This window comes from Fusarium oxysporum, chromosome 2, assembly GCF_000149955.1.
Source record: "Fusarium oxysporum f. sp. lycopersici 4287 chromosome 2, whole genome shotgun sequence".
NCBI classification, from domain to species: Eukaryota; Fungi; Ascomycota; class Sordariomycetes; order Hypocreales; family Nectriaceae; genus Fusarium; species Fusarium oxysporum.
The window spans coordinates 3,199,279-3,222,698 of record NC_030987.1 but is presented as its reverse complement, the minus strand read 5'-3'; the positions used below and the strand labels follow the sequence as shown (position 1 = coordinate 3,222,698).

The window sequence follows — 23,420 nt, the reverse complement described above, 5'->3', positions numbered from 1 at the left end:
AATTTGAAGCAAAAGACGGCTATGCGGTCCCGAAGAATCCAGCAAGTATTCTCCGGCGTTCCCTCATGCCAGGAGTGATGATGAAATGAATATTGGCAATTGTATCGAGATCTGATAATGGGACCTGTTGGAAGAGTGGTAAGAAGGGACGCCCAGTCAGTTGAGGCTAGCGATATTAACCCTGGACATGTCCAAGTTACTTACAGAGAACCAGAAAGACTGTTGGTCTGGGGTAGGAAAGAAAACCCCCTTTACAAATGGAATAACTTCACTTAGATGAAGGGATAATCCTGGATTAGGGCATCTAAAAATTCTTTGATTACTCTCCAGCTATTACCGTTTTTGGCTCGAGACAGCGGCGTCTTATCTATACCAAGGGGCTACAGCCAAGTGAAAGAGCTCCCTCTGCCTGAAGTTGACCCAGCGAATGCCGGTTCTACAAAATCACAAGAGGGGTATAGGGTGAATCCTTTCATACAGATGTTCTTCATGCAAAAGGCTTATCCCGATTAGGAGTAGAATAGCTTGACTGCAGGGCGGATTTTGAGGTGGGAGCTCATGTCAAGTAATCTTCATTGTCTCTCCTCCAAGAATCTGTCTTGATTCTGCATCCATTAAGTTATGTGTGACCCAAAAACGACCTCGTGCGTTCTTGTTCTCAAGAGGATGTCAGTGTGTTACTACAGATCGTAAGCCCCCTTCGCTGACAGATGCCTGTTCAGCATTTGTCGAAAAGTGCATTCTGGTCATATGAAGCCTCCTTACCGTATGAAGCGCCTATACTACCTATCAGATTTCTTTGGCCACTTTGAGATTACCAACAAGGCAGGCGATGGTAATCTCCGCCTGTACTGTAATTCTTAGTCTGTCCCTGATGTAACAGAGTTAAAAGGTTAAAGAACCTTTGTAACGACTCCACTGGTGCATGTCGTGAACCAACAAAAGCCTCACTTTGGCGCTAATATCATGACTTAAGTGGAATGTTCAAAGAACGTGCTTTAGGCAACGAGATAAAGTCCGTTCTGCTGGGTGTCTGCACCTGCATAGGACAAAGCACTAAGTGATCAAGTGCTTCATAGGCTGTCAGTATTGAGTTTCAGACCATTCAATCGGGATCGGGAAGTTTAATCAAGGCTCCCCATTGGATACGTGAGAATTCAATGGGCAATCTCGTCCAGGGCATACGTAGGATCTTCACAGGGGACGTTGAGGCACATGTACCTTAAGATTAACTCACATAAGGAAGGTGCAATAAGGATGGCTTGAGTGGATCAAGCGGGGAGCCCACACCGTTGGCCTCTGACAAGCGGCAGTCGAAAGGCAATATGGGGGCGCTGAATGGCGGGGCATCTAGTTAATATCGTACCGGGCCTTCCAATTTCCATGGGGTATGGCCGTGTCAGCCAATAGCATTACAAAGCTCTTGGCTTAGACAGGGAAAGAGGCCATGTGGGAGATGGGGAAGGCTCGACCGGTCAAGGATAACTGCCCCGTGCGTGACAACTTCGCTTGTTGCCGCCTTTCAACCCCATCCTCAGACCTCAACCTCCACTAAGAGCCAACCTGGACTTGAGTGTCCAGTCCCTCCACCCCATGCAATACGCTCGCATCTTCCACCAAGACAGGACAATTATGGCGCGCTCATTACGTACCTCTAATGATTTCTCCCACCCAGATTACGGTCCCTTTGCGGCCTTTCACCATCTGCCTTCCGAGCTTTGACCCAGCGGTAACGAACGTTTCATCCGCCATGATCATTGCAGCTCTGATCAAGATCAGGACTACCTACGCACGAACACTACCCTACCTTAGCATCGGGTTGACCAGAGGGCTGGGTCCAACCTGGCTGATATTGCACCCAAATTAGCACTGGCTCAGATTCGGTGCACACAAAGCCTGCCAGCCCTTGTTCATTTGTTCCGTCCTTCAGCCCGCATTCATCAAATTTCAAGGATTATTGACCTTGGATCCAAAGATGCACATGAACAGAGTTTTATGTCTGCTGTTCAAACTCACATACGTAGAGGCCGATGCTGTTATTGGCAGTTCCAGCCTCAACCTCCTTGTCTGTTGGTGCAACACCCTCCTGTAGCTTGGGGTGCACCACTGACCTGCCTCTTTGCCTATGGTGTCGATTTACTGCCATCACTGCCGCTGATGTCGTTGCCGCGCGCTGCATCACTCACAGTACACTCCTGCTTAATGATTTTGTATCACTTTCTCGCTGCAGCGTGATTGTGCCATCACCAGCCTCAATCAGCATTCTGCGGCAGCAAAAGGAAGGTTGATCGACTTCAGAGTCTGGAAATAGCCATATGTCACATTCCACAGAGATCTAACTGGAATCGCGCCGAACGGTTCAAACTTTCTGGTCTCAGCTATTGCAAATGCGCGCGCTTGGTGCTTGTAGCTGTTCTTTCAACGGCTTTAGTTCCACCACCCCTTTGACTACAACAATAACACCGCGGGCCACAACCGTTGGTCTGAAAGATACTCTTGATGGACGGCCCGGTCCGACTCAAATTCGACCTTCATTCTCATTCGCCATGCTTTCGTTTACTCGTACCGTCGGTCTCCTTCTCATGACCAACCATGCTTTAGAAGACAAAGCAGCGACATGTTGTCTTTTTCAACGATCCCTCCAAATTGAAAGCACCAAGTATGCTCTGTATGCTCTTAGACGTCCAATGTGAACATCGAACGCGACGACGCTGCTACTGATGTCGGCATCAGCATTGTACCAACCAAACCAAGCCCTGCTAGACGGGAACCGACACCGAAATCAGATTTGCTACGATGATGCTTTATGGAGAGCACGAAAGCTTACAGCCTGTCATTCTGCTAGTCAACGATCTCTCCCGCGTCTTTTTCTGGGCAAGCTAATCAGCCTTTGGACCATGATATGGACCTGCGCCGCCCCTCCTCATCACTTCGGGTACGGAGGTGTCTTATTGGCCCACCGACAATCTACGCAATCATCAACGCCCCCTTCGGAACTTCTGATCGTGAATTCGATGGCCCTTTATTTCGACCTGGTCCACATGAGCCTTCGGCATTGCCCTGGCCTGGTCATAGCATTAAGCCCCCAACCACTAAGTCGTTAGCCATCGTCCCCATAGATTTCGGTCTCCTGCTGTCCCAGCAGTGTTATGCCGCATCCGCTGTGCGTGGAGATGAAACCTTTCTTCGGCCTCACGTGTCGTTGTGTAAGGACGACTGGGGCCTTCAAAGCCTGAAACATAGCCTGGGCATCTGACAGAGGCCAGTCGATCTTTCTTCGCCCTACTCTACAAAAGTATGTCAGGCATCAGATGTCATGGCGCCAGGGTTGAAAGCCACCCAGCCGTCAAAGTGCGTGGATGGGACTGACAAGAAGCGAAAGCTTGAATGTTGAGGGTGGCATGCCAATCATGGTTGGTTGGTGCCTTGATCGCTTGGCGACTGTGCCTGTATCCCTGGCCGCACTTGGATGTGTGTAAAATTTCCGAACAAAGATGGACCTAATTGTCGATCATTGCGTCAATTGTATTGTTATCAAGCAGACGGTTCTCGCCGCTGCTTTTCCCCATGTCTGTTCTAGGTGGGGGTTTCGACGCATCTCGACTTCGTATCATAGACAAGTCTGCCCACGAATCAGGCACTTCGATCTCAGTGGCTGGCTTTTGTCCCTCCACCGTACAAACCTGGGCTGCCCTGCGGTGTTCCGTCTATGGCGTCTTTCTCGTCAAAGCAGGACCTCTCCCAATCATAGTCGTGCTTGTGGCGTATCGTAGAAGCATTGACGGCCGGGTACTTGCATACTCATGCACTCGTACTGGCGCCAGGAGTGGATTATAATGGTCTTCAGGCTCAGGGCAGCGTCCAAGGCCGTCCCTCACTTGAAGTACCAAGACTACAACTGCCGCTTTGTTATGTCCTGAGGCTGATATCTGCGTCCGCTCTTCAAGGAGCGACGAACCAACTACAAGCATGCAATGAATTGGACACTACCGATCGTGACTAGACTCGGTGGATACATCTTGTTCTCGGCGGTCAATATTCGCTGCCGTCTTGCGGCCCGTGAGCTCAATCGGGAATGAATCTAGGCAGGGCTCTCAAGACCTTTGCTTGGTCCAGATGGCGAGAATCGTGGAGGATTTGCAGCATAGCCCTGCACTTGCACGCGGCTTCCTGCTTCTAATTGTTACCGTGGGCTCCGTTAACATCGCGGATCTCCACTGCTGCCAGTCTTTTGCAGTTGGGCCATCCATTACACCACCATGGCATGGCCGAAACAATTTTGGCTATCTATGAGATGTTCAGAAGTCTATCATTTCATTAGTATTGGGGCTTCTGAGCTCTTCATAACTTGCATGCCCTTCCCGTTGTCTCAGGCTCTGCGCAACCTCAAGTCTTCCCCCATTCAAAGTCCCTGCCCCCAGCCGGTGACCCCGAGTCTACTGTTGTTTCTTCGAGACTTTCGGCAGGCTTCCTTCTTAGGACCTAGCTCCTTCATTGTCTGCTTCTCACTCAGTCCTGTGCTACATGTTCTCATAATCACCCCCTAGAGCCTCTCGATTCTTAGTTCTCAGTTCATTCCTGTACGATCCAAAGTCAGCCACCATCACTTGAAATCTAAGCGTGGGTATATAGACAGCCAGATCCTGCACTCGTGCGGTTGTGTCTTGTCTACAGCTGTTATCTCTAGCAGTTCACCTTTTTAACACTGCACTTGTTCTTTGTGACACCATTTGTCCAGCGATACCATCACCCGACCCGAGACCGAAGAGAGCAACATATATCGAACAATTTATTTGTCGAAAGAAAAACAAAACACGACAGTGTTTACTCAGTCTACTGAGTAAGGCAAGGGTGAGACACGACTATTGTTTTCGACTCCGATGCTCATGATCAACCCCCGATATCATTACCACCCTCATTCTAAATACGACTGAGGAGCCCTAAGCTATCAATTACTTAAAACTCGCTCAACTTATCGGCTCTTGAAGTCGGGACTAACTTCTTCTCGGCTCGTTTGTCGATGCTTGTTGATGAAGTCCCGCCTCTGAGCTAGACTGGACTGTTCCATGATGTTGCCGGATATCGCCTCCGAGTCTATGAATACATAACCCTATACAGCATATATCGAGGAGTTATCAGGAAGGAAATAGGGTACAACGGCTCATTCTTTGACAGAAGCTGCTGACCCTTGTAACTGACCTCTATGTCTCCGAGCCAAGGGCACTGTTTGCTTATTCAATACCCCATCTCACATCTTAACGACTGGATTGGCCTCAATCTTGATGTGGAACGCAATTTGAAGCTGATACAAGTGCAGAATTAGGCTCGAGAAACAACAAGAACGCGGGTGCCGATGCCCTGGTGATTAGCAACAGCTGTACTTAAATCAGGCAAGTGGCTCCCTTTGTTTCGACGTATGCGGTATACAATTCACAATGGGCAGAGATAGCCATTTCTGATAAATTGTTATTCAACCCAAGCTAACTATGAAGACTTTAGTCGAGTGCATGATCCGTCCGACTATCCCGCTTGAAGTGTTATTCACTGAATGACGGAGGCTGTGTTGTCTGCCTAAAAGTGCGCATGAGTTCTCAAATTCCCAAGGTAAGATCATTTAGTACTGGCCCAGGCGTATCCAGAAGTCTCTTCTGCGCTTGTACCTTTTAGGGCTCGGCCAGCTAGCACTGTTGGAATGGCAGGTTACATACGAAAGACCGAGTGCTTCATCTGTGGCTCCGCAAGTCAAATGGTATGTGCAAACTTTCATCGTTTCGTTATCTGGGTCCCCCCCTTTCAAGCATATGAGAAACAACATCTGCATCCGCTGTCCTAGCTTTATGCTGTTCAAATCTTCGGGCCAAATGTCACAGCGTCTTCCAAACGCCTCACACCGCGAGGCTTTCATGTCTGCTGGCTATCCTGTGAGAGGCAAGCATCTCTTGAGGAGCTTCTTAATCAAAACAGGCCATAGGGGAACTTAAACGAGTGTTTGTCCACTGCAAGATGTTAACGGTGTCATTCGAACCAGCTTGTCATGTTTTGCCGCGTTGTTTGTGTTTCGTGCACCAAGACAAGCAAGCCGAAGATCTTGTCCATAGGAAGGTCACCGTCTGGTCTTCCGAGTTCCACCAAACGTGATTGTATGGCGTATGAACGATAACAAGCCAGCGCTTATAGCAAACATGAAAAAGGGAGCAAAAGGCTTGCATGACCTTAGATATTTCATGAAATTCCTTTTGATCATCACTATTATCATTGACTAACATGAGACTCAGCTTGATCGAGCAAATAAGTTTGCAACTCGCCATCGCATCGCTGCCAGACTTGTAATATGGTCGAGACGGGGATATCCACAGGTCTCATTGGATCTCCTGGATATGGTCACGGATTGGCCTTGCAATCGGGACCAAAGGCTAACATGAAGCCTCTCAAACAGGACTACGAATCTTCGACGCCCACCATGGGCTATAGTATGGATATGGCGACGGCTACTGGAGAGATGAGGTCAGTCTTGTTTGCATTTTTCCTTTGCCGTTTCCAGCGTGCATTGTTTTTTGGTGCTGGACTACGTTACGACACGACTGCTTTAATATGACTTCCTCCCCTTTTGGCAGTGGCTTGTTTTTTCTCCCTACGTATATATGCACCTACTCTGTGTAGCTTCTGTCGAACCAGTCATGTTGCACTTGACAGTCCCCCATGGACTTCGCGATGGTGAGTGGTTCGGCTTTGTTCACGAGTTGTGAGCTAGGAGCTGGGGCCATTCTTTGCCCAAGACGCCGTAGCCCAACCAAACTAAGGATACCCATGTCAGTGGTGGCAAAGGTAGAGTTACAGTTCTCTGAAAGTTACCATTGTTTATTTCTCTGAAAACAATAGTTTTTATCTTCCCTGCATATCGGTCGTCATTTCTGTACACTTCTTCAGCTGCTGTTCTGGCGGGCCTCAACCTTGGTGGCGGCTTTAAGTCAGGCTCTGGGAAGAGCTGATAGCCCTTAACTTAGCAACTCACTATCTTCAACTCCCCTTGCCTATCGCTACAGAACCACCCCTGTCGCCTTTCTTCACTTTTGCTATGTCTTAGTTCATTCATCAGCCTGACCATGACCATTGTCTCTCTTATGCTCGAGGAAACCCCACTAGATTTGTGGACCATCAAACTGAGGGAAGTTCCCTCACGCAATCCCCTCGCACGTTACCGAACCATTCAATTGCTGCTTTGCCTCGATCTCATTTACCCACCTATGCTCTAACTAGAACGATGTCAGGCAGGGCTCCATCACAGCTGAAGTAACTGGCAGCGAGCGCAGCCCTGTCAGCCATTTTCTGTCAAGCATTCCATTCCCCATTCTTTAATTATTACGCAAGATCCCCAACCCAGCCTCCCCTCTCTGGGCTCTTCAATATTATATCCCCTGTTGTTGCCGGCGGAGCGATCCCCTGCCGCATTTATTCGCTTGTTGAAGATTCCCAAGCTGGCCAGTGAGTGCATGCGTCTCACAGGCTCTCACGGTACTTGCTTGCTCGCTCGCTGGCATCCCGTTAATTCGGATCTCTCTCGGTGGCTTGTCACAAAGCAATGGATAGCTCTTTTGGTTTTGACATTGACGCCCGGGGTGTGGTTTTCACTACCTTGTCCGGAAACTAGTCCTAGTATCCTTCCAACCCTATCCCACCCATTCACTGGCTACATTACTACTTTATTCAAGTTTCCGCTTACTGCTACTTGCTGTCTACTCCTCCCCTTTCGCACGCCCACTGCCTACCTTGCCTACACTGCAGTCTGCATCTACCTATTCCACATTGACTACACGCTGCCCCGTGTCAGCGCCCAGCGCCAGTGTCAGTGCCGGTGTATATTGTCAGTGCCAGTGACAGTGCCGCGAGCTGCTGCATTGGCCGTCTTTGTAGCCTCTCGAAACAGCTCGGCGGGTTTTGTGGCACACCAACCGCCGACAGTATTACCTGGCGTGCACCTCAAGCTGTGACACTGGGAACACTGTATTTCCAGGACATGGCAATACAGCATCTCTGTGGCCGCGTCTTTTTGCCGTTGTCGCTGCCACTGCCAACTGCCACTGCCGTCCCGTAACCTACCTGTCTACCTGACGTTATCGCTACTCACTTCTTCTGCTTCTTGCTGCTCTCTAGTCAGCCTGAGGTCGCTTTGCTGATGAGCCGCCAGATACCCGCAAGAGGCCAGTACTTCTTTGACGATAGAGCCCTCTCAACCTTCGTCGCTCTTAAACCTATTCCATCCGCCGGTCCTCAGCTCTACCGCGCAGTACCCCCAGGACGGAAGTGCCTTTTTCCAGTCTCAAGCGGCTGGTCACCATCATCTCTATCCGGGTATAGACGTCCGCTCTCGACTGGGTTCCAAGTACGTCCTTTGCTTTCTTCTTTCATTCTTAAGTCTCTTAGCCCTCACATACTCCTCTCTTCCTCACCACCCAGGTTGAGGATCCCGTCGCAACCGCACACCATACCCATTAGATCTCATACTTCTCTTGTCTTTTTTCCTTTAGCTCTCCTTCTTCTCTGGCCATCTCGTCTCCTGTGTACAAGCAAAGACAAAGACATGAGCTGGGTTGGACCGATTATGATATACGCCGAAGACAAGCTCTATCGAGCATTGCAGACAGAGTAGGAACTGACTGCTGCCGGCAGCAACTCATCTACGACGGGGATGGCACATCCCTATCCCTCTTCACATCGCACCCCAGGCCTCCCGCACCCTGGTCCCCCGATCAGTACTCGAGAACAGTACGGTCCTGCCACGCCAGGGTTTAGGAGGCCATCCGAGCATTCTGTTCGATCGCCCTCCTTTGCCACACAGCCAAGAGGAAGACATCCGCTGTCACCAACAACAAGCCCCAACGCGGGCTTCTCGGCTCCAAGTATGGGCTCCAGCGGGTACGGCGGTAGGTCGACTCAGAACAACATTCCTCCCCTGCAACCAGTTCATATGCTAGGAAGCCTTCAATACAACGATGGCGCAGGAACACCTGTCAAGGTGGACATTTCAGGTATCATTGACAAGGGCTTCTTTTTATCGGAGAATGAGTGGACGTGTTATCGCAGGAACTACTTCTCTTGCGTCTGCTCCTTTTCATTGAGCCCTCACATCCCCAACGTCACTATCCAGTACACTGCTAGTGGCTCATCACAACCCGTTCCGATCTTTGGATTCGCCATGTCCATCTCCGCAGTTGTCTCCGACAATGAGCAGCACAACATCGACCTGGTACAGCATACGCCAAAGAGAGACAAGGGGCCCATAATGAAGCCTGAAAAAGTTCGGCTCAGCAACAAGCCCCCACAGGCAAGCCACCACCACCATATGGGCATGTTCTCAGAGTCGGTCGTACCCAATCGCCCTGTGTACCCCGACAATTTCAGCAATCAGCCCGGCAGCCAACAGTTACCCACAGAGCACACGTTTGAGCGCATTCAATTCAAGCAAGCTACCCAGAATAACGGGAAGCGCAGAGCTGCTCAGCAATACTACCAACTGGTTGTCGAGCTCTGGGGCGAGGTAGCTAATCAGAGCAGTGGTGATCAATACGTCAAGATAGCCACACGTAAGTCGGCCAAGATGATTGTCCGAGGCCGCTCGCCGGGCCACTATCAAAACGACAGACGCGGAAGCCAAAGCAGCGGACCTGGAGGATCGTCGGGCAACATGGGAGGCTACACCGTCAGCGGCATGGCCGACTTCAATAACCCCATGATGGGCGGTCCAAGCTACGCGACAGGTGGTTTCGACGCCCGCAGCAGCCTCTATGGTGTCCGTCATCACGATATACCGCACGAGTCGATGATTCCTCAGGAGGATTCCAAGGCCATCGTTACGACCCGAGAGTACCAGTACTACCCAGCCCCAATGTACGAGGCGCAGAGCGACCGGATCGAGCTATTCAACCCCCGTGGGGAGCGCGATCATAACGTTGTGCCGCACATGGCCACCGGGATGGACATGAGTGGCAAGATCAAGCATGACTACGACGGCGCCGCTCTACCCAGCATCTTCCACCCACCAGCTCAGATTAATGATCGTCCGCCAGGACCCTTCGAGGGCAAGTCAACCTCGAGCGGGTACTACCCCATCCCGTCGTCCGGCATCAACATGACCATGACATCATGATCGGCTGCTACGAGATGTTACGAGCATTGCAGTGCCGAAGTTGGCGGCGTTCACAGACCATACTAAGGCGTTACGGAGTCCAGCCTGTGTCCTAAAAGTGGAAGGAAAATAAAGGTAAAATCACGAAACAAACATCGGCATAGTCTGGAGCAAGAATACGAGCATGGTATTGCACAAGTTTGGGGTTCAAACCCTAGAATCTCCTTCGTTTGATAACATTTTGGCACTCTGCGAGGAGAGTGGCCTTGGATATGCAAAGACGGGCAGAAAGGCTGCAAATCATAACGACGTGTACGACAAGAAGCTGGAGAAACTATATGTCAGGTTTTACCTGACATTTCATGGGCGAGCAAAAGCAGCATGGTGAGAGAGATTGTACGAGGAGCAGAACATCAATAGCGGCAATAGCAACAGCAGCAACAAAATGAGGCAACAGGACAGACAAGAGAACGTGACATCAGCTGGTCTTGTTTTTTCTCTCTCTCTTTCTGTTTTTGGGGGCGAATGGAAGAAAGGAGGATACCCAGGGTGCATTTTTTTCACTTCTTATGGCACATGGTTTCGTCACTTTTTTTTTTTTTTTTTGAACTTTTTAACTGAATGTAATTCTTGTCATTTCACTTCTTTCCTATCCCATCCTATCCTCTTCTTGTTGCAGGATACAGCACCCTGTTGACTGTGGATACTTGGCTTCATGTTTGTCGATATGGCTAATGGCTTTCAAAATCTATCTGGGAAGTTGACGAGTAGTCTAGCTTGCAGGAGAAGGCAATCGATGGATGGTGGGGGCTGAAGCATCAGGCGGGAGGATGGCGTTGAGACACAAAGACACAGCAATGGCAGAGGGCTAAATCGAGAATACGAGGCTAACAGGATCGAGGCACAGTCATGTCACATACATGATTAGGTCCTAGCAGGGTATCTACTCAATGAAAACCCGGTTTCCCTCTGGTGCATCCGCGACGGTCACGGTGGAGCGCTGTGCCTAATGAAATCTGACGGAATGCAGGGCCCCATGGTACTGTATGGCATGAATGAACGGATGGATGGATGAATGGATGGATGGGTTAGCTAGATGTGGTTGGATGCCACTCTCTTGATTTCCGTCTGGCCATATAATGACAACTTTCATTGATAAAGATGAATGAGACTGGTGTGTAATGATTGGCTCACAAGAATGTCCCTTTGAGGAAATTAACAAGGCCTCAACAAAGGGAACAAGCCAAGATTTCACACTACAGTACAGTCTTGTCGGTCCTCAGACATGGCTCTGGAGTCGAGATTCAAGGTTGCAGATGGAGGCTGTATCTACGATGGTCCAGAGGCGCATGCATTTTGCGACTGTTTTAGATGCAAGGGTGCTAGGCTATTTGCCATCCTTGCTATATCACACCAGTGGACTGCGTAGTATGCACAAGCATCCAATGTATGTATATCGACAAAAACGGGCTATTATTGTTTGAGATTGAGGTTGCGCGGTTGCGGCTGCAAGGTTAGTTCGATTAAGGTTACCGTCGGCACGCTAAAATCAACAAAACACGTTTTTTTACCGGCGGGAATGGGCCGGACCGCTAATTCAAAATCGTAGAGGAAGACGCCTTGACGTTTTTCAATTTAGTTCTATTCTACGGGGATTGAGAGGAGATAACAAAAAAAAAAAAAAAAAAAAAAAAAAAAAAAAAAAAAAAAAGTTGAAATGAAGCTATGGAGTTTTTTGGGGTCGCGACAGGCCGAGCCCACACAGAGCGGGAGTACCATCCATACTTGATGAATTATTTCTCTTCTTGTCATTTTAGGGCGGAGACAGGATGCGAGATGATGGAATGAGGCTTGTCACGCGGAATGATCATCTCTTCTCATTCAGGTACGTACATAAAAGTACATACTCTCTACGTTTTACTGCTTGTACTGTAGGTACCGCTCCTGAAGAGAGAGTTTGGGAGTGGATCGACGCTAGGAAAGCAAAGTACCGTGAAGTTCTGGATAGCAGAGTGGAGACTAAAGCGGCTCGGAGATTTAATTACAGATTACGATAAACAATTGAATTAAATGCTGCATATACGGATGAGACGATCTGTGTGGTGATTATCGGGTTGGGAGAGAGGAGAGAGATGTTTTGGCCCAGTGTTGGTAGATTGTTGGCTCGGACTCGTTGGTAGAAAATCAAACAGGACGGGGACAGGGCCTTGTAAGGGTACAGTACACGTGCAGCACAACAGTAAGGTACAACAGTGGGCAAGGGCCCCGGAGATATCGATGGAAGCGATCAGGTTAGTGAACCTTATAAGGATAACCCCTACCTCAGAAAAGAAAGACCCTGCTGCAAGTATGTATTTCTCGCATTGGTGCAAGCTTTGGGGTGATTGACCCCAGGTAGACAGACTACTGAGGTAGGTAGAGAGTACGGATACAGTAAAAGAGATCGACCAAGCCTCGATGCTACCATGCGTGTCACTAGGAGAGTCATTAACATGAGGATGGATGAATAGCCTTTAGTTTGATACATAGATAGCTTATCTATAAGTCGTGAGTTGTCTCTCTGCAGTGCAGCGTATAGACAGCATCAAAGCAAGACACCAAGATATTCTACAGACTACGGATATAGTGCCTAGAAAAAGTATATGAAAAAGGTACTTGTACTTTGCTTTTCATGCATTTTACCCCTCACCTCCATATCACCGAGTACCCGGTCGGGGCCTCTTTTGTTGACACCTCGACACCCTCCTATTGTCGACCGAGGCGGAAGGTTTCTGCAGCCTCCATCTCCCCGGGGTTACACAGCAGCTGAATGTGAGTTACATCTGGACTACAATCTAACACATGCAGATTCTCGCCCACATCCTATCACATCCGTGCAGACAGAGAATCAGAGAACGCCAAAGGCCGAAGAACAAGACGAAGTCGCGAGTTTGGGCCAAGATTTAAGATTCTCTTCTACTTTATATTGTCCTCTCGCCTTTTCGGCTTCTGATCTCGCTATTATCCTAGGAATTGTAACTCTGCCCCTCTTTTCAGCCGAGACCTTTATTATGATGTACCGTACTACTCTGTAGACTGTACTCACTGTATGTACCAACACACAATCTTCAGTAAATGAACTTCTTTTCCATCTCCGGCGATGACGCAGGCTTGGCACATTCGATACGCTAATGCTCAATTTACCAAAGAAAAGAGACAAAAAAAAAAGGGGGGGGGGGGGGGGGGGGGGGGGGGGTTGGTGAGATAACCGCAGGTATTTTTTCCGTTTTCTTTGCTTTTTTTTTTTTTTTTTTACTCTGCATCTCTACTAATCAACGCTAAGAGAAAGTCGGCCAACCCTGGATTTGAGGCTCATGCAGGCCTTTTTCACCGGTGACGCATCCCTGCCTCCCTTGGCTACTTTGTCCCCACTCATGAGGCCTTCCTCGGACGCCGGTTTGAAAATAGAGGCTAAGAGAGGCTACAAGGGATTTGAAATGGGCCGGGGTTAGACCAGAGCGCGGTCTAGGGTGGTGTGACTCCCAAGGACGCGAGATTCTGATATATGACAGTCTAGCGTGAGAAAAATGAATACGGCTCTTTATTCACGAGTCAGTTAACGAAAATGATGTGATGTGATGTGATTTTGGGTTTGGAAAAATAGAAAGTAAAACAATGTTGATATCAAAGACATTGGCTACTAATTAAATCCAGATGCCCCGTTCTGCATATGCATTTCCATTTTGTCTCTTCCGTCTGTATCCATGCATATTCAACAACACACACCGTAGACAACCAACTGCACTTTCCGTACTCATACCCTCCAGATAGCATCAGCCATCTTGGCCACCATGCCCATCTCTTGTGTGTCGTGTACCCTCACTATATCCGCACCGCCCTGAACCGCCGCTGCCACCGTCGCCGCCGTGCCCCACGTCCGTTGCTTCGGCTCCGTGACTCCCGTGATCCTCCCGACAAAAGTCTTCCGGCTCGAGCCAACAAGCCACGGCAGGCCTTGAAGCCCCGGCCAGTATCGCAGCTCCTCCAGCCGTCGAAGAATCTCGAGGTTCTGCTCTCCCGTCTTGGCGAAGCCGATGCCCGGGTCCAGAATCATGCGCCACCGCCGGATACCCGCTGCCTCGGCCGCTGCTACGCGCTCGAGAAGCTCAGATGCTATTGTGGGAATGAGTCCGTCTGGATACGAGGTCAACTTTGTCATGGTCTGCGGTGTGCCGCGCATATGCATCAGACATATCGTTTTCTCCAGACGGGCGACGGTGGAAAGCATGTCTGGGTCCAGCAGACCAGCCGAAACATCGTTGATGATATCTGCTCCACTGGCAACAGCTTCCTCAGCAACGGATGCGCGATACGTGTCAATGCTGATAGCCACATCACGAGCTTCAGGAAGCGATCGAATCAGCTGAACAGCAGGCACAACTCGAGATGCCTCTTCCTCGGCTGATACTTCTGGTCGACCAGGGGCAGTTGACTGGCCGCCAACATCGATAATCGAAGTTCCGTTGTTGACCATATTCACAATCGTCTGAGCGAGGTTATCTCGATCGTGAAAGCCACCATCTGAAAACGAATCCGGCGTCAAGTTGAGAATGCCCATGACATGGGTCTTGCGCTTTGCAGCAAGAGGCGTCAAAGAACCCGCCGTCGAAGAAAGCGGTGTCATGGAAGACAATGGCTCGCCAAGGGGCAGCTCATTTAGATTATCCTGAATGAGCTTCCACGGCTTCGCCGGATCCAATGATTTTGCCGGAATGAGTCTGCAACTTGCCGTTAGAATACCTCGATTGTGTTTTTCTGTGCAACGTACTCGGCCAGGGGTCTGAGAACAAACTCCCGCTCTAATATGCCAATATGGGGAACCTTGAGCCGCTCGTGGTCAACCTTTTCGTCGCCGTACAGAAGAATGTCCAAATCAATGTTACGCGGGCCCTTGTCGATGACCTTCTTTCGTCCCATGTCATTCTCAATGGCTTGCAGTTGATCTAGAAGAGCTATAGGGTCAAGTTCTGTCTCGACCTAGTGGATTGGTCAGCGCGGGAACGCGAACGGACGTTTTTGATATACATACCTCACAAGCGCCATTGACGAAACGATCCTGGTCGGTTACATACATGGGCTCTGTTTCCCAGAGGCTACTGGTCCTCTTGACTTTGATTCCTCGGCGGTCCATCTCGTTGCATGCCCGCTCAATCTCAGCAACTCTGTCTCCCATATTGCTTCCAAGAGCGATATATGCCGTCTTCTTTTGCGGTCCGCTGCTCCCACAGCCACCTCCACTTGCGCAAGCACATCCACAGGCATTGCGCTTAAGTCCAGGCATGTTGCATCTCACAAGAGGACGAAGGCCCGCATGATGGACATAAGATCGCTGGTGAGGCCTTGTTGACGTCAACGAACATCGCGAGGCAGTGGCGAAAGCCAGAACAGAGCCGGGACAAGCATCGTGGCCGGTGCTTCTGAGGCTCTGAATAAGCGGTCGCGATGAGAGAAGCAGTTGTCTCATGGTGAGTGGTGCTGCTTCAGCTACATGACCGACGATTCAGAACATGTTGTTGAGTGAGTTCGGAGGATTGAGGCCGAGAAAATTTGCGTTAACAAGACACTAGGGGTGGGAATAGTGACTTCAACGGTGCTAGCAGCTGTTGAAGTCTAAAAGGCTGAGTACGAGGCTGTAGCGGATTTTGCGATACTTTTGGCGGAGAAAATAAGCTGACGAGAGCGGCATAGGGCTGCGCGGTTGAGCTCATGCATTTCCGAGCTGACTGTACGGGAATGAGATGCATTGATTTCCCATGTGAGGTGGTCGTCATGATTCATGTCACGGGGTCTTTTGAGTCTTGGTCTTTGCTGACTGGTTCTGCCGTTAGCACCGAGCACATGTCAGAGACGTTGAACATGGGGGCCAACCTCGATAGATTACTAAGTTTACCATTTTGGGTAGGTTGAGAAAAGCCAGGAGAGCGAAGAGAACAGCACAATCATTTTAGCAGGTGCTTCGGCTTTACCGAGTTCCGTTGTTAACAGTCAGGCCATTTTCTTGTTAACAGCTTCTCCTCTTTCGTCCCGAGGCATCTTCCCCGGATTCAAAGTGATACTATCCCCAATGCGGGAACTACTCCTACTCCACACTCTTCCTGCCCAGGCTGAGACGAGACTCCAGACCTCGGCATGTGGTCCCTCCTTCCTAGTTCCTGCCATCGCGAACCGTGCTTCTAACCTCTTTCCCTGCGAAACCCCCTCTCTATCTGCTGATTCTTTTTATACCCCGGATTTCTTCTCCAACTCTCGATTCTCTGCTTCTTTATCAATCAATCTTGCTCCTGATTCCACCACCAGAAGCAAGAAGACAGTTCTCTTCAGACGCGACACGATAGCATCATCTAGACAAGACAAACAGACAAGCAGACAACATGGCCTCACCACGTACGTCATCAGCACAATCTCCAGATTCCTCAACGATCGCTAACATGCTCCCTCACAGAGAAGCTCCGAACTCCCATCACCGATCTTTTCAAGATCCAACACCCCGTCCTCCTCGCGGGCATGAACGTTGCCGCCGGCCCTAAGCTCGCTGCCGCTGTCTCCAACGCTGGTGGTCTCGGTGTCATTGGTGGTGTCGGATACACTCCTGACATGCTGCGCGAGCAAATCGCTGAGCTCAAGAGCTTCCTCAATGACAAGAACGCTCCCTTCGGTGTTGATCTGCTCCTTCCCCAGGTCGGCGGCAGCGCTCGCAAGACCAAGTAAGTTCACCCCAAGTTCGGGGCCCTCGGCCTTGAGATTTTGCGATCACATGCAGATCTCACTAGTGACGAACAAAGCGCTGACATATGATTCCACAGCTACGATTACACCAAGGGTAAGCTCAACGAGCTCGTCGACATTATCATCGAGGAGGGCGCTAAGCTCTTCGTCTCTGCCGTCGGTGTTCCCCCCAAGGCTGTCGTTGACAAGCTCCACGCCAATGGCATTGTTTACATGAACATGATCGGTCACGTCAAGCACGTCCAGAAGTGCCTCGACCTCGGCGTCGATATCATTTGCGCTCAGGGTGGTGAGGGTGGTGGCCACACTGGCGATATCCCCACAACCGTCCTCATCCCCGCTGTTGTCGATATTTGCAAGAAGCACAAGTCTCCTCTCACCGGCGGCCCCGTTCAGGTCATCGCTGCTGGTGGTATCCACAACGGTCAGCTCCTCGCTGCTGCGCTCATGATGGGCGCTGGCGCTGTCTGGGTCGGAACCCGATTCATCCTCACTGACGAGGCTGGTGCCCCCAAGGCTCACAAGGAGGCTGTCCGCACATCTGGCCATGACGACAACATCCGCACCATCATCTGGACCGGCCGTCCCATGCGTGTCCGTAACAACGACTACATCAACGACTGGGAGGTCAACCGTCAGGCCGAGATCAAGGAGCTCGTCTCCAAGGGTGTTATCCCCTACGAGGCTGACCTCGACAAGCTCGCTGAGGCTGCTAGTGATAACGATAGCGACGACGATGAGGATCTGTTGGACAAGTACCGACCTTACCTCATGGGCAAGTGCGCTGCTGTTGTCAACGAGCAGAAGCCTGCCAAGGCTGTCGTGGATGAGTTCGTAGACGACGCTGTTGCTTGGTTGCAAAGGGGCAACAAGATGATTGCCAAGCTGTAAAAAACCTATAAGATACCATGTCTTGTCATTTATCCTTGATTTTTTAGTATATTTGTAGACTACGAGCATAGTTTGCTTGGATTTACCATTAGCAGCATCAATTGAATTGGATTAGCATTCCTCATAACGTCTCCTCGAACAGATATCTATCTATCTTCGTGAAGCTCACTCTACTCTCTTCGGTGCACGAATATCCACAATGAGCCAAAATGATACGTTTTTTATTTAATAAACTTGGAAAACATCAAATCTATTTCATACTTCGAGTAACCAAGCAGTCAACTTTGACTTCACATGTACGCCAGCTCCAAAAAGCATCCCGACCCCAGATTCATGCCAAAGAGCATCTTCTCCGTGCGCTAATTCTCGCTCGATAGTGATAATCGAACAGGCGCATGCCTCTTTTGGTTGTTCTTCTCATCTGCTGCCTTTTCACCAACAGGACGCTTCTCAGCATGAGAAACAGTCACGCACACCTAAACCTCGAACCAATAGGGGCAAAGTTCGTCTAGTTCCCGAGGTATGATCGAATGGCGCCCTGGAGTCGTGAGGACACCTCACCGGCCATTTGTGTGAGATTCTCAAGATCGTCACCAGCTGTGATACCAAACTTGCGCACAAAGTCCTTGGCGGCAGACTCGAGATCGCCGTATTCCTCCTCGGGCTCGTCCTCTGGTCGGCCGAAGTAGGCATTTGAAGAAATGGCGGTTGCGCCCTCGAAGCCTTGGAGTCGGGTCTTGGCCTCAGCCTGAGAGTTGGGGTCATAGGCACCCTTTCCGAAGAACTCGTCGGATGAGATACCCTTTTGGGTGCCGAACTTGTCGCGAGCATATCTCTCTGAGTCATCTACCATCGAATTAGTATCGTTTTATGTCTTTGTGTTCTTTCTAAAACTTACCAACAGCAGCGGCCTTCACAGGTCCAACGGAACCAAAGCCTCCGGCGTTCTTCTTAGGAGCAGCAGCAGCCTTGGGACCACCAATCTGTCCGAATCCCAGTCGGCCCATGCCCATGCCCAGTCGCTCGACTTCAGCATCAGACTTCTGGCGAGTATGCGATGAACTTGTGCCGCGGCTGGGGCTGACGGGAGTGGGAGAGATGATGGCGGCACCAGATCCAGAGGCATTCTTGGTCGCGGGATCCTCCTCAGCATCAGGATCGTAACCGAGCTTCGCAATTCGGTCAGCCTCTTCCTTAGCTTTGCGCTCCGCCTCGTCAAAGTCAATCACGTCGCTAGTGACCTTCTTTGCGCCCAGCTTGGTGGTCTTCTTGGCACCGAGAACGTTGGCTTTTCGGGGACCGGTGGAAGTGGTCGTCTTGCGTAGAGCGGCGGAAGTAGTGATTCGGCTGGCAGGCTTGTTGTCGCCAGTGGAAGATCGGGACAGAGGCGAAGCTGTACGTGCGATATCCTTACCATTACCCGAGTTCAAGAAGGGAGAGGGAGTGCGGCCGACGACAGGGGGGGTTCCGGTGCGAGAGACAGGAGGGGTAGGTCGCTTAATAGCAGGCTTGTCCCAGGAGGAGAAAAAGTCGTCATCGGGCTCGCCAGCAGGTGTGGCGGCTCCGTCGTCGGTAGCATCAGTAATAACAACCTCGTTGGGATATCTAGACACATGTCAGCTGAAAACAGGGGTACTATTTGCGACTTAGAAACATACTCCTGGGCGTCTCGCGCAGCGCGGCGCTTGAGCTCATCCTTATACTTGGTGGCGGCGTTGGACTGGTATTTCGTCTTAGGGTCCTTACTATTGAGCGCCGCTGTACCGCCATTCTGCTGGAAGAACTTGGTGGCAGACTCGTTACCGCCGACCTTCATAACTCGGAGCTGGTCCCATTGCCACTCTGTTCCAACTCGTTAGCTCTGAAGTCGATTTTGTAAGGGAAGTGAATATGCTGGAGTCTACGTACGGTCGAGGTTCGTTGATCGCACAAATGAGATATGGACACCAAGGTTTCGGTGGTTGGAGGAGCAGTCAAGGCAGAGGTAGATGCCAAAGGGGACGGATGTCCATGTCGGGTTCTTTTGGCCGCAGTCGAAGCAGATCTGATGGTAGGCGCAATGGTCAGCTAACGTCTCTACTGAATGCGCAGAAATAACTAATGGGTATATACCTTGTTCGCGGGCTTAGTCTTTAACTTCTCAAAGATCTTGAGCGACTGCTGCTTTGACGCAAGGGCGCTCATCTTAACTATTAGGCCGTAATAAGGCGGGAGTATAGAGGTGACACAGAAAGGCAGCAACAGAAGAGGTCTCGGCACCGCGAAAAGGAGTTATATCCTAGCGTATTTGCGACGTGTCAAAGAGAGGACAGAATTGGATTGGGGGGGGTATTTTGTATTGCTAAGACAAGACAGGACAAGACAGAGTCGAGAATTAAGGAGAAGTGTAGTCAAGGGCAGTTGTCGATAAGGTGGCATATCGACGGACGCTAGCCTTCTTTTGGTCATAATTGGCAACCCCACCTCGAATTCTGCCCGGCGGTGGAGCCGCAATAACGCTGCAACTTGATGAGCTTCTGATTGAGCTTGTTAACAGCTCGATCACACAGTTTAACTGACTCGCAATCAATCAAGGCAATTGTCTTTGTACAATGGCTATTGTAGAATCGCCAGGATGAAACCGACGACGACAAATCTCATCGCGACCGGATCAATAGCCTTCCGGGGCATCCCATCAACGCTTCGACCTTTCCATGTCTCGAGATACTATGCGACACAACAAGGCTTAGGAGCATCGCCTCAAAGCTCTAAATCGAAGCGAAGAGCAGTGACGCCGTTCAACGATAATGGATATGTACCTTGGACAGAGCTTTCGGTGGGAGAGAAGGCAGCGAGAGCGACGCAGCAGAGCTTCAACTTTGGCATGATCCTCGTCGGTCTCGTGCTCACTGTAAGTGGCTTTGCAACAGCACATACAAGTGGCATTGACGAACATTGTACTTCCTTTAGGGCGGTGTAGGGTATTTCCTCTGGACGGACGTCTTCTCCCCCGATAGCAAGATCTCCAACTTCAACCGCGCAGTCGACAAGATCAAACGTGACCCTCGTATAATTGAACTCATGGGCGACTCCAAGAAGATTACTGCACATGGAGACGAGACATTCAACAAGTGGAGGAGGGCACGTCCTGTTGCGTGAGCTTGACCGTCATTTGTAAACAAGTCAAATTGCTGACCGGGCTAGATCTACGGAAACGACAGATGCTCGCGGAGATCAGCATATAATGATGCATTTCTATGTACGTCAAATACGGTTGTTCATGGACCAGAGAAACTAACAGCTTTAGGTTGATGGGCCCAAGAACAACGGTATTGCACGGCTTCATATGGTCAGATACCGCGGCCATAGTGACTTTGAGTACAAATATCTCTTTGTCGACATCAAAGGTCATGACAGAATCTACCTTGAGCAAGAGGATGCAGCATCCTCCAAGGGTGGCAAGAAACTCAGCTTCTTTGGAGTGAAGTGGTAATTGTTATATCCTGAATGTTCAACGACTTACGAAGTCTGAAATCTTGCCATGCAGCCATTCCGGACTGGGTTGGTGTGCAAAGGAACTCTGAGTTCTTGTATCATATGCTGGAAGCCGGCTTGACTAGGCGGCTTTTGTATTTATAGTCGGTTCCAAGCTTTGTGTGCTGTTATCTACGTTCATCGCAGAGCAGTTGACGGGCAAACCTGTGTATCTTTATCCGAGTTTTATGATTACAGCTCTTTGTAGACATTCAACAATGACAAACAATGGAAAGAAGGATAAGTTAATTATGCCGTGTTCTGAACTCGTGTAATCCTGCCATTTACTTCCACGAACTAATTCCGCCATGCCATCTTCAAGGCCCAAAGACATCCGACCTCACTTTCAGCCTTACAGCCTACACTGGACCTACAATCGATACTTCAAACTGCCATTTGTATCGTTTTGGGGCAAATCGTAACTCCAGCTGGAGATTCTTATAACTTTCAAACTGTTCCTGAGGATTATAAGAGCCTCCCCGTTGAAATTACATGTCCAGTCCTGGATATTAAGCACCAACCTCTTCACACTACTGGGTTTTTTTTTTTTTTTTTTTTTTTTTTTTTTGAAAGGATATCATTACATCTTCATACAAACTGCGCTCTGTGTCATATATTAACGGGCAAAAGACCTCCGAAGTGTAATATATATTGCTGTCTCAGTCTCAGTTGCCTTGGCTCCAACCAATACGATTGATATCTGGTGACCGATCTGGCTGCAATCTTCGCAATTTGGGAGATTCTCTGGATATGGACACCTTGCCCGCTAGATGGCTTACTGTTCATCTGCTCATAAATCGTACACTATAGTAAGACCACAAGAACGTATGGGCTTCCCGCAACCTCATCCTTTAGGTCCAAGGGGTTAAAGGATACCATTCATATATATATTCGCCCAGAACGCGTATTCCAACTCAGAACAGAGATACCAAACTGCTTAGAACTGTTTCCTAGATCGTAAACTAACATGCTCGATCTGCGATGCAGTCTTTGGGGAGAGCTGACAACATAACCCTAGGCAAAGAACCCAGGATACCTCTGTAGACTCGACTATGAATCACACAAATGCTGCAAGCCCAGCCAGTCAGTCAGTGGTATGATCAATAATAATCTCTCCTGGCTATGAGACAAACCCTATGTAGTCTATAGCCAAAGGGATCATGCCGTTGACATGAAGGCTCAATTCCGCCATGACAAGACAGCGAGACACTCAAAAGGATTGAGCTGAAGCACAACACTTCAGCCGCAATCCCTCTATTTTATTATAGGCTCACTTTCATTGATCACAGTTCGACACAAGCTGCGACCCTGACCCTGCAAACTAGACGGTTCCCGGTGAGTTCATAGTGCTCAGTCTCACTTGACACATGAGTTGATAAGAGTCTCAGGGGGGAAGACTCGTACTTCAGAATCAGCATCGTAGTACGCAACTTCTTTCACGATTCAAATATACTCCATATGCTCTACGTATCCTCTTGACGTCTTTCGACTTCCGGTCATTGGATGTTCATGTTGAGGCAAGTTGCAGAGTGATGACTGAGATCTAACTCTTCTCAACATTGTCATGGATTTATACAACACGGTCTGTTGACAATTGAGATGAATCAGAAGGAATCTTCCTTTACTAAAGAGTGAATGGTGACCAAGTAACCGCACAGGTCATCCTCAATCATTCTCAACGCTGTGTATCTACTGTTCTCCTGAGTTTTCAGAAACTGTTTTGATGAGGATTCCGCCAGTACTCATCCATATGAATTGCGGCAGCGGCTACAAGCACACCAAAAAGCCTGCTGAGATTGTCTCAATCATTGTCATAAACAACTACACCTATCTATTACGCTAGAGCAGTTTCACAATACCTAGCCCAGCTCTCATCATCTTGAGCATCACGGAACATGTGACTGACCACCAATGCATGTGACAAGCCATCCAAAGATTGAAAGGAGCCGCATCAGAACTTCTTGACGTAGACAATTCAAGTCTGAAAAGTTTATTCCTGATCTCCAGATTTCCTTGATTACCAAGTATGTAAGAATGACACATGAATTCCAGGTACAGTCATGAGAACTGGGTTCTTGGCTGGAGCAGATTTCTTAGCCGGTCGGAAACGACCTCAGTTTTCGGAACT

At 49.5% G+C, this 23,420-nt stretch overlaps 7 protein-coding genes across 10 annotated transcripts; 5 read left to right on the top strand and 2 right to left on the bottom strand.

The window, feature by feature from the left end:
• Window positions 1-2,720: 2,720 nt before the first annotated feature.
• Window positions 2,721-3,104, top strand: FOXG_19805 (uncharacterized protein; the record flags this gene model as incomplete). The annotated part of the gene is made up of 1 exon (XM_018400080.1): window positions 2,721-3,104. One exon carries the CDS (start codon window positions 2,721-2,723, stop codon window positions 3,102-3,104), a length of 384 nt encoding a protein of 127 aa, XP_018245091.1.
• A 699-nt stretch (window positions 3,105-3,803) lies between these two features.
• On the top strand, window positions 3,804-3,920 carry FOXG_19804 (uncharacterized protein; the record flags this gene model as incomplete). The annotated part of the gene is made up of 1 exon (XM_018400079.1): window positions 3,804-3,920. The coding sequence occupies one exon, from the start codon at window positions 3,804-3,806 to the stop codon at window positions 3,918-3,920; it is 117 nt and encodes a 38-aa protein (XP_018245090.1).
• A 1,663-nt stretch (window positions 3,921-5,583) lies between these two features.
• Window positions 5,584-10,144, top strand: FOXG_08358 (uncharacterized protein; the record flags this gene model as incomplete). The annotated part of the gene is made up of 4 exons (XM_018387253.1): window positions 5,584-5,604; window positions 6,437-6,504; window positions 8,186-8,380; window positions 8,668-10,144. 4 exons carry the CDS (start codon window positions 5,584-5,586, stop codon window positions 10,142-10,144), a joined length of 1,761 nt encoding a protein of 586 aa, XP_018245089.1.
• Window positions 10,145-13,715: 3,571 nt separating this feature from the next.
• On the bottom strand, window positions 13,716-16,249 carry FOXG_08357 (dihydropteroate synthase). Its single transcript, XM_018387252.1, has 3 exons — window positions 15,192-16,249; window positions 14,931-15,139; window positions 13,716-14,880 (listed from the first exon to the last, which is right to left on the bottom strand). Exons 1-3 carry the CDS (start codon window positions 15,624-15,626, stop codon window positions 13,917-13,919), a joined length of 1,608 nt encoding a protein of 535 aa, XP_018245088.1. The 5' UTR covers window positions 15,627-16,249; the 3' UTR covers window positions 13,716-13,916.
• On the top strand, window positions 13,716-17,916 carry FOXG_08356 (oxidoreductase). 3 transcript variants are annotated; one of them, XM_018387251.1, is made up of 4 exons: window positions 13,716-15,922; window positions 15,991-16,546; window positions 16,605-16,866; window positions 16,966-17,916. In XM_018387251.1, the coding sequence occupies exons 2-4, from the start codon at window positions 16,534-16,536 to the stop codon at window positions 17,777-17,779; spliced, it is 1,089 nt and encodes a 362-aa protein (XP_018245087.1). In that variant the 5' UTR covers window positions 13,716-15,922; window positions 15,991-16,533; the 3' UTR covers window positions 17,780-17,916. The 3 variants fall into 3 exon arrangements, with proteins under 3 accessions (XP_018245087.1, XP_018245085.1, XP_018245086.1); XM_018387250.1 differs by having other exon boundaries at window positions 13,721-15,679; window positions 15,730-16,546; XM_018387249.1 differs by having other exon boundaries at window positions 13,716-16,546.
• A 37-nt stretch (window positions 17,917-17,953) lies between these two features.
• FOXG_08355 (uncharacterized protein) lies at window positions 17,954-20,177 on the bottom strand. Of its 2 annotated transcripts, XM_018387247.1 has the most exons (5): window positions 19,892-20,177; window positions 19,688-19,823; window positions 19,438-19,621; window positions 18,678-19,384; window positions 17,954-18,625 (listed from the first exon to the last, which is right to left on the bottom strand). In XM_018387247.1, the coding sequence occupies exons 1-5, from the start codon at window positions 19,961-19,963 to the stop codon at window positions 18,288-18,290; spliced, it is 1,437 nt and encodes a 478-aa protein (XP_018245083.1). In that variant the 5' UTR covers window positions 19,964-20,177; the 3' UTR covers window positions 17,954-18,287. The 2 variants fall into 2 exon arrangements, with proteins under 2 accessions (XP_018245083.1, XP_018245084.1); XM_018387248.1 differs by having other exon boundaries at window positions 19,438-19,823.
• FOXG_08354 (mitochondrial import inner membrane translocase subunit TIM21) lies at window positions 20,146-21,542 on the top strand. Its single transcript, XM_018387246.1, has 4 exons — window positions 20,146-20,669; window positions 20,729-20,913; window positions 20,963-21,017; window positions 21,066-21,542. Exons 1-4 carry the CDS (start codon window positions 20,394-20,396, stop codon window positions 21,249-21,251), a joined length of 702 nt encoding a protein of 233 aa, XP_018245082.1. The 5' UTR covers window positions 20,146-20,393; the 3' UTR covers window positions 21,252-21,542.
• The last annotated feature ends 1,878 nt before the right edge of the window (window positions 21,543-23,420 follow it).

Excerpts from the sequence above, each read along its gene's own strand:
- FOXG_08356 (XM_018387251.1), top strand. Across the intron at positions 16,867-16,965 it reads GGCAGCGCTCGCAAGACCAA|CTACGATTACACCAAGGGTA; the intron begins GTAAGTTCACCC and ends ATGATTCCACAG.
- FOXG_08355 (XM_018387247.1), bottom strand. The coding sequence starts at position 19,963 with ATGAGCGCCCTTGCGTCAAAGCAGCAGTCGCTCAAGATCTTTGAGAAG. Across the intron at positions 19,824-19,891 it reads AGACTAAGCCCGCGAACAAG|ATCTGCTTCGACTGCGGCCA; the intron begins GTATATACCCAT and ends GCCTACCATCAG. Across the intron at positions 19,622-19,687 it reads GCGATCAACGAACCTCGACC|AGTGGCAATGGGACCAGCTC; the intron begins GTACGTAGACTC and ends GAGTTGGAACAG.
- FOXG_08357 (XM_018387252.1), bottom strand. The coding sequence starts at position 15,626 with ATGAGACAACTGCTTCTCTCATCGCGACCGCTTATTCAGAGCCTCAGA. Across the intron at positions 15,140-15,191 it reads TCGTCAATGGCGCTTGTGAG|GTCGAGACAGAACTTGACCC; the intron begins GTATGTATATCA and ends CCAATCCACTAG. Across the intron at positions 14,881-14,930 it reads GTTCTCAGACCCCTGGCCGA|ACTCATTCCGGCAAAATCAT; the intron begins GTACGTTGCACA and ends GGCAAGTTGCAG.
- FOXG_08354 (XM_018387246.1), top strand. The coding sequence starts at position 20,394 with ATGAAACCGACGACGACAAATCTCATCGCGACCGGATCAATAGCCTTC. Across the intron at positions 20,670-20,728 it reads TCGTCGGTCTCGTGCTCACT|GGCGGTGTAGGGTATTTCCT; the intron begins GTAAGTGGCTTT and ends TACTTCCTTTAG. Across the intron at positions 21,018-21,065 it reads ATATAATGATGCATTTCTAT|GTTGATGGGCCCAAGAACAA; the intron begins GTACGTCAAATA and ends TAACAGCTTTAG.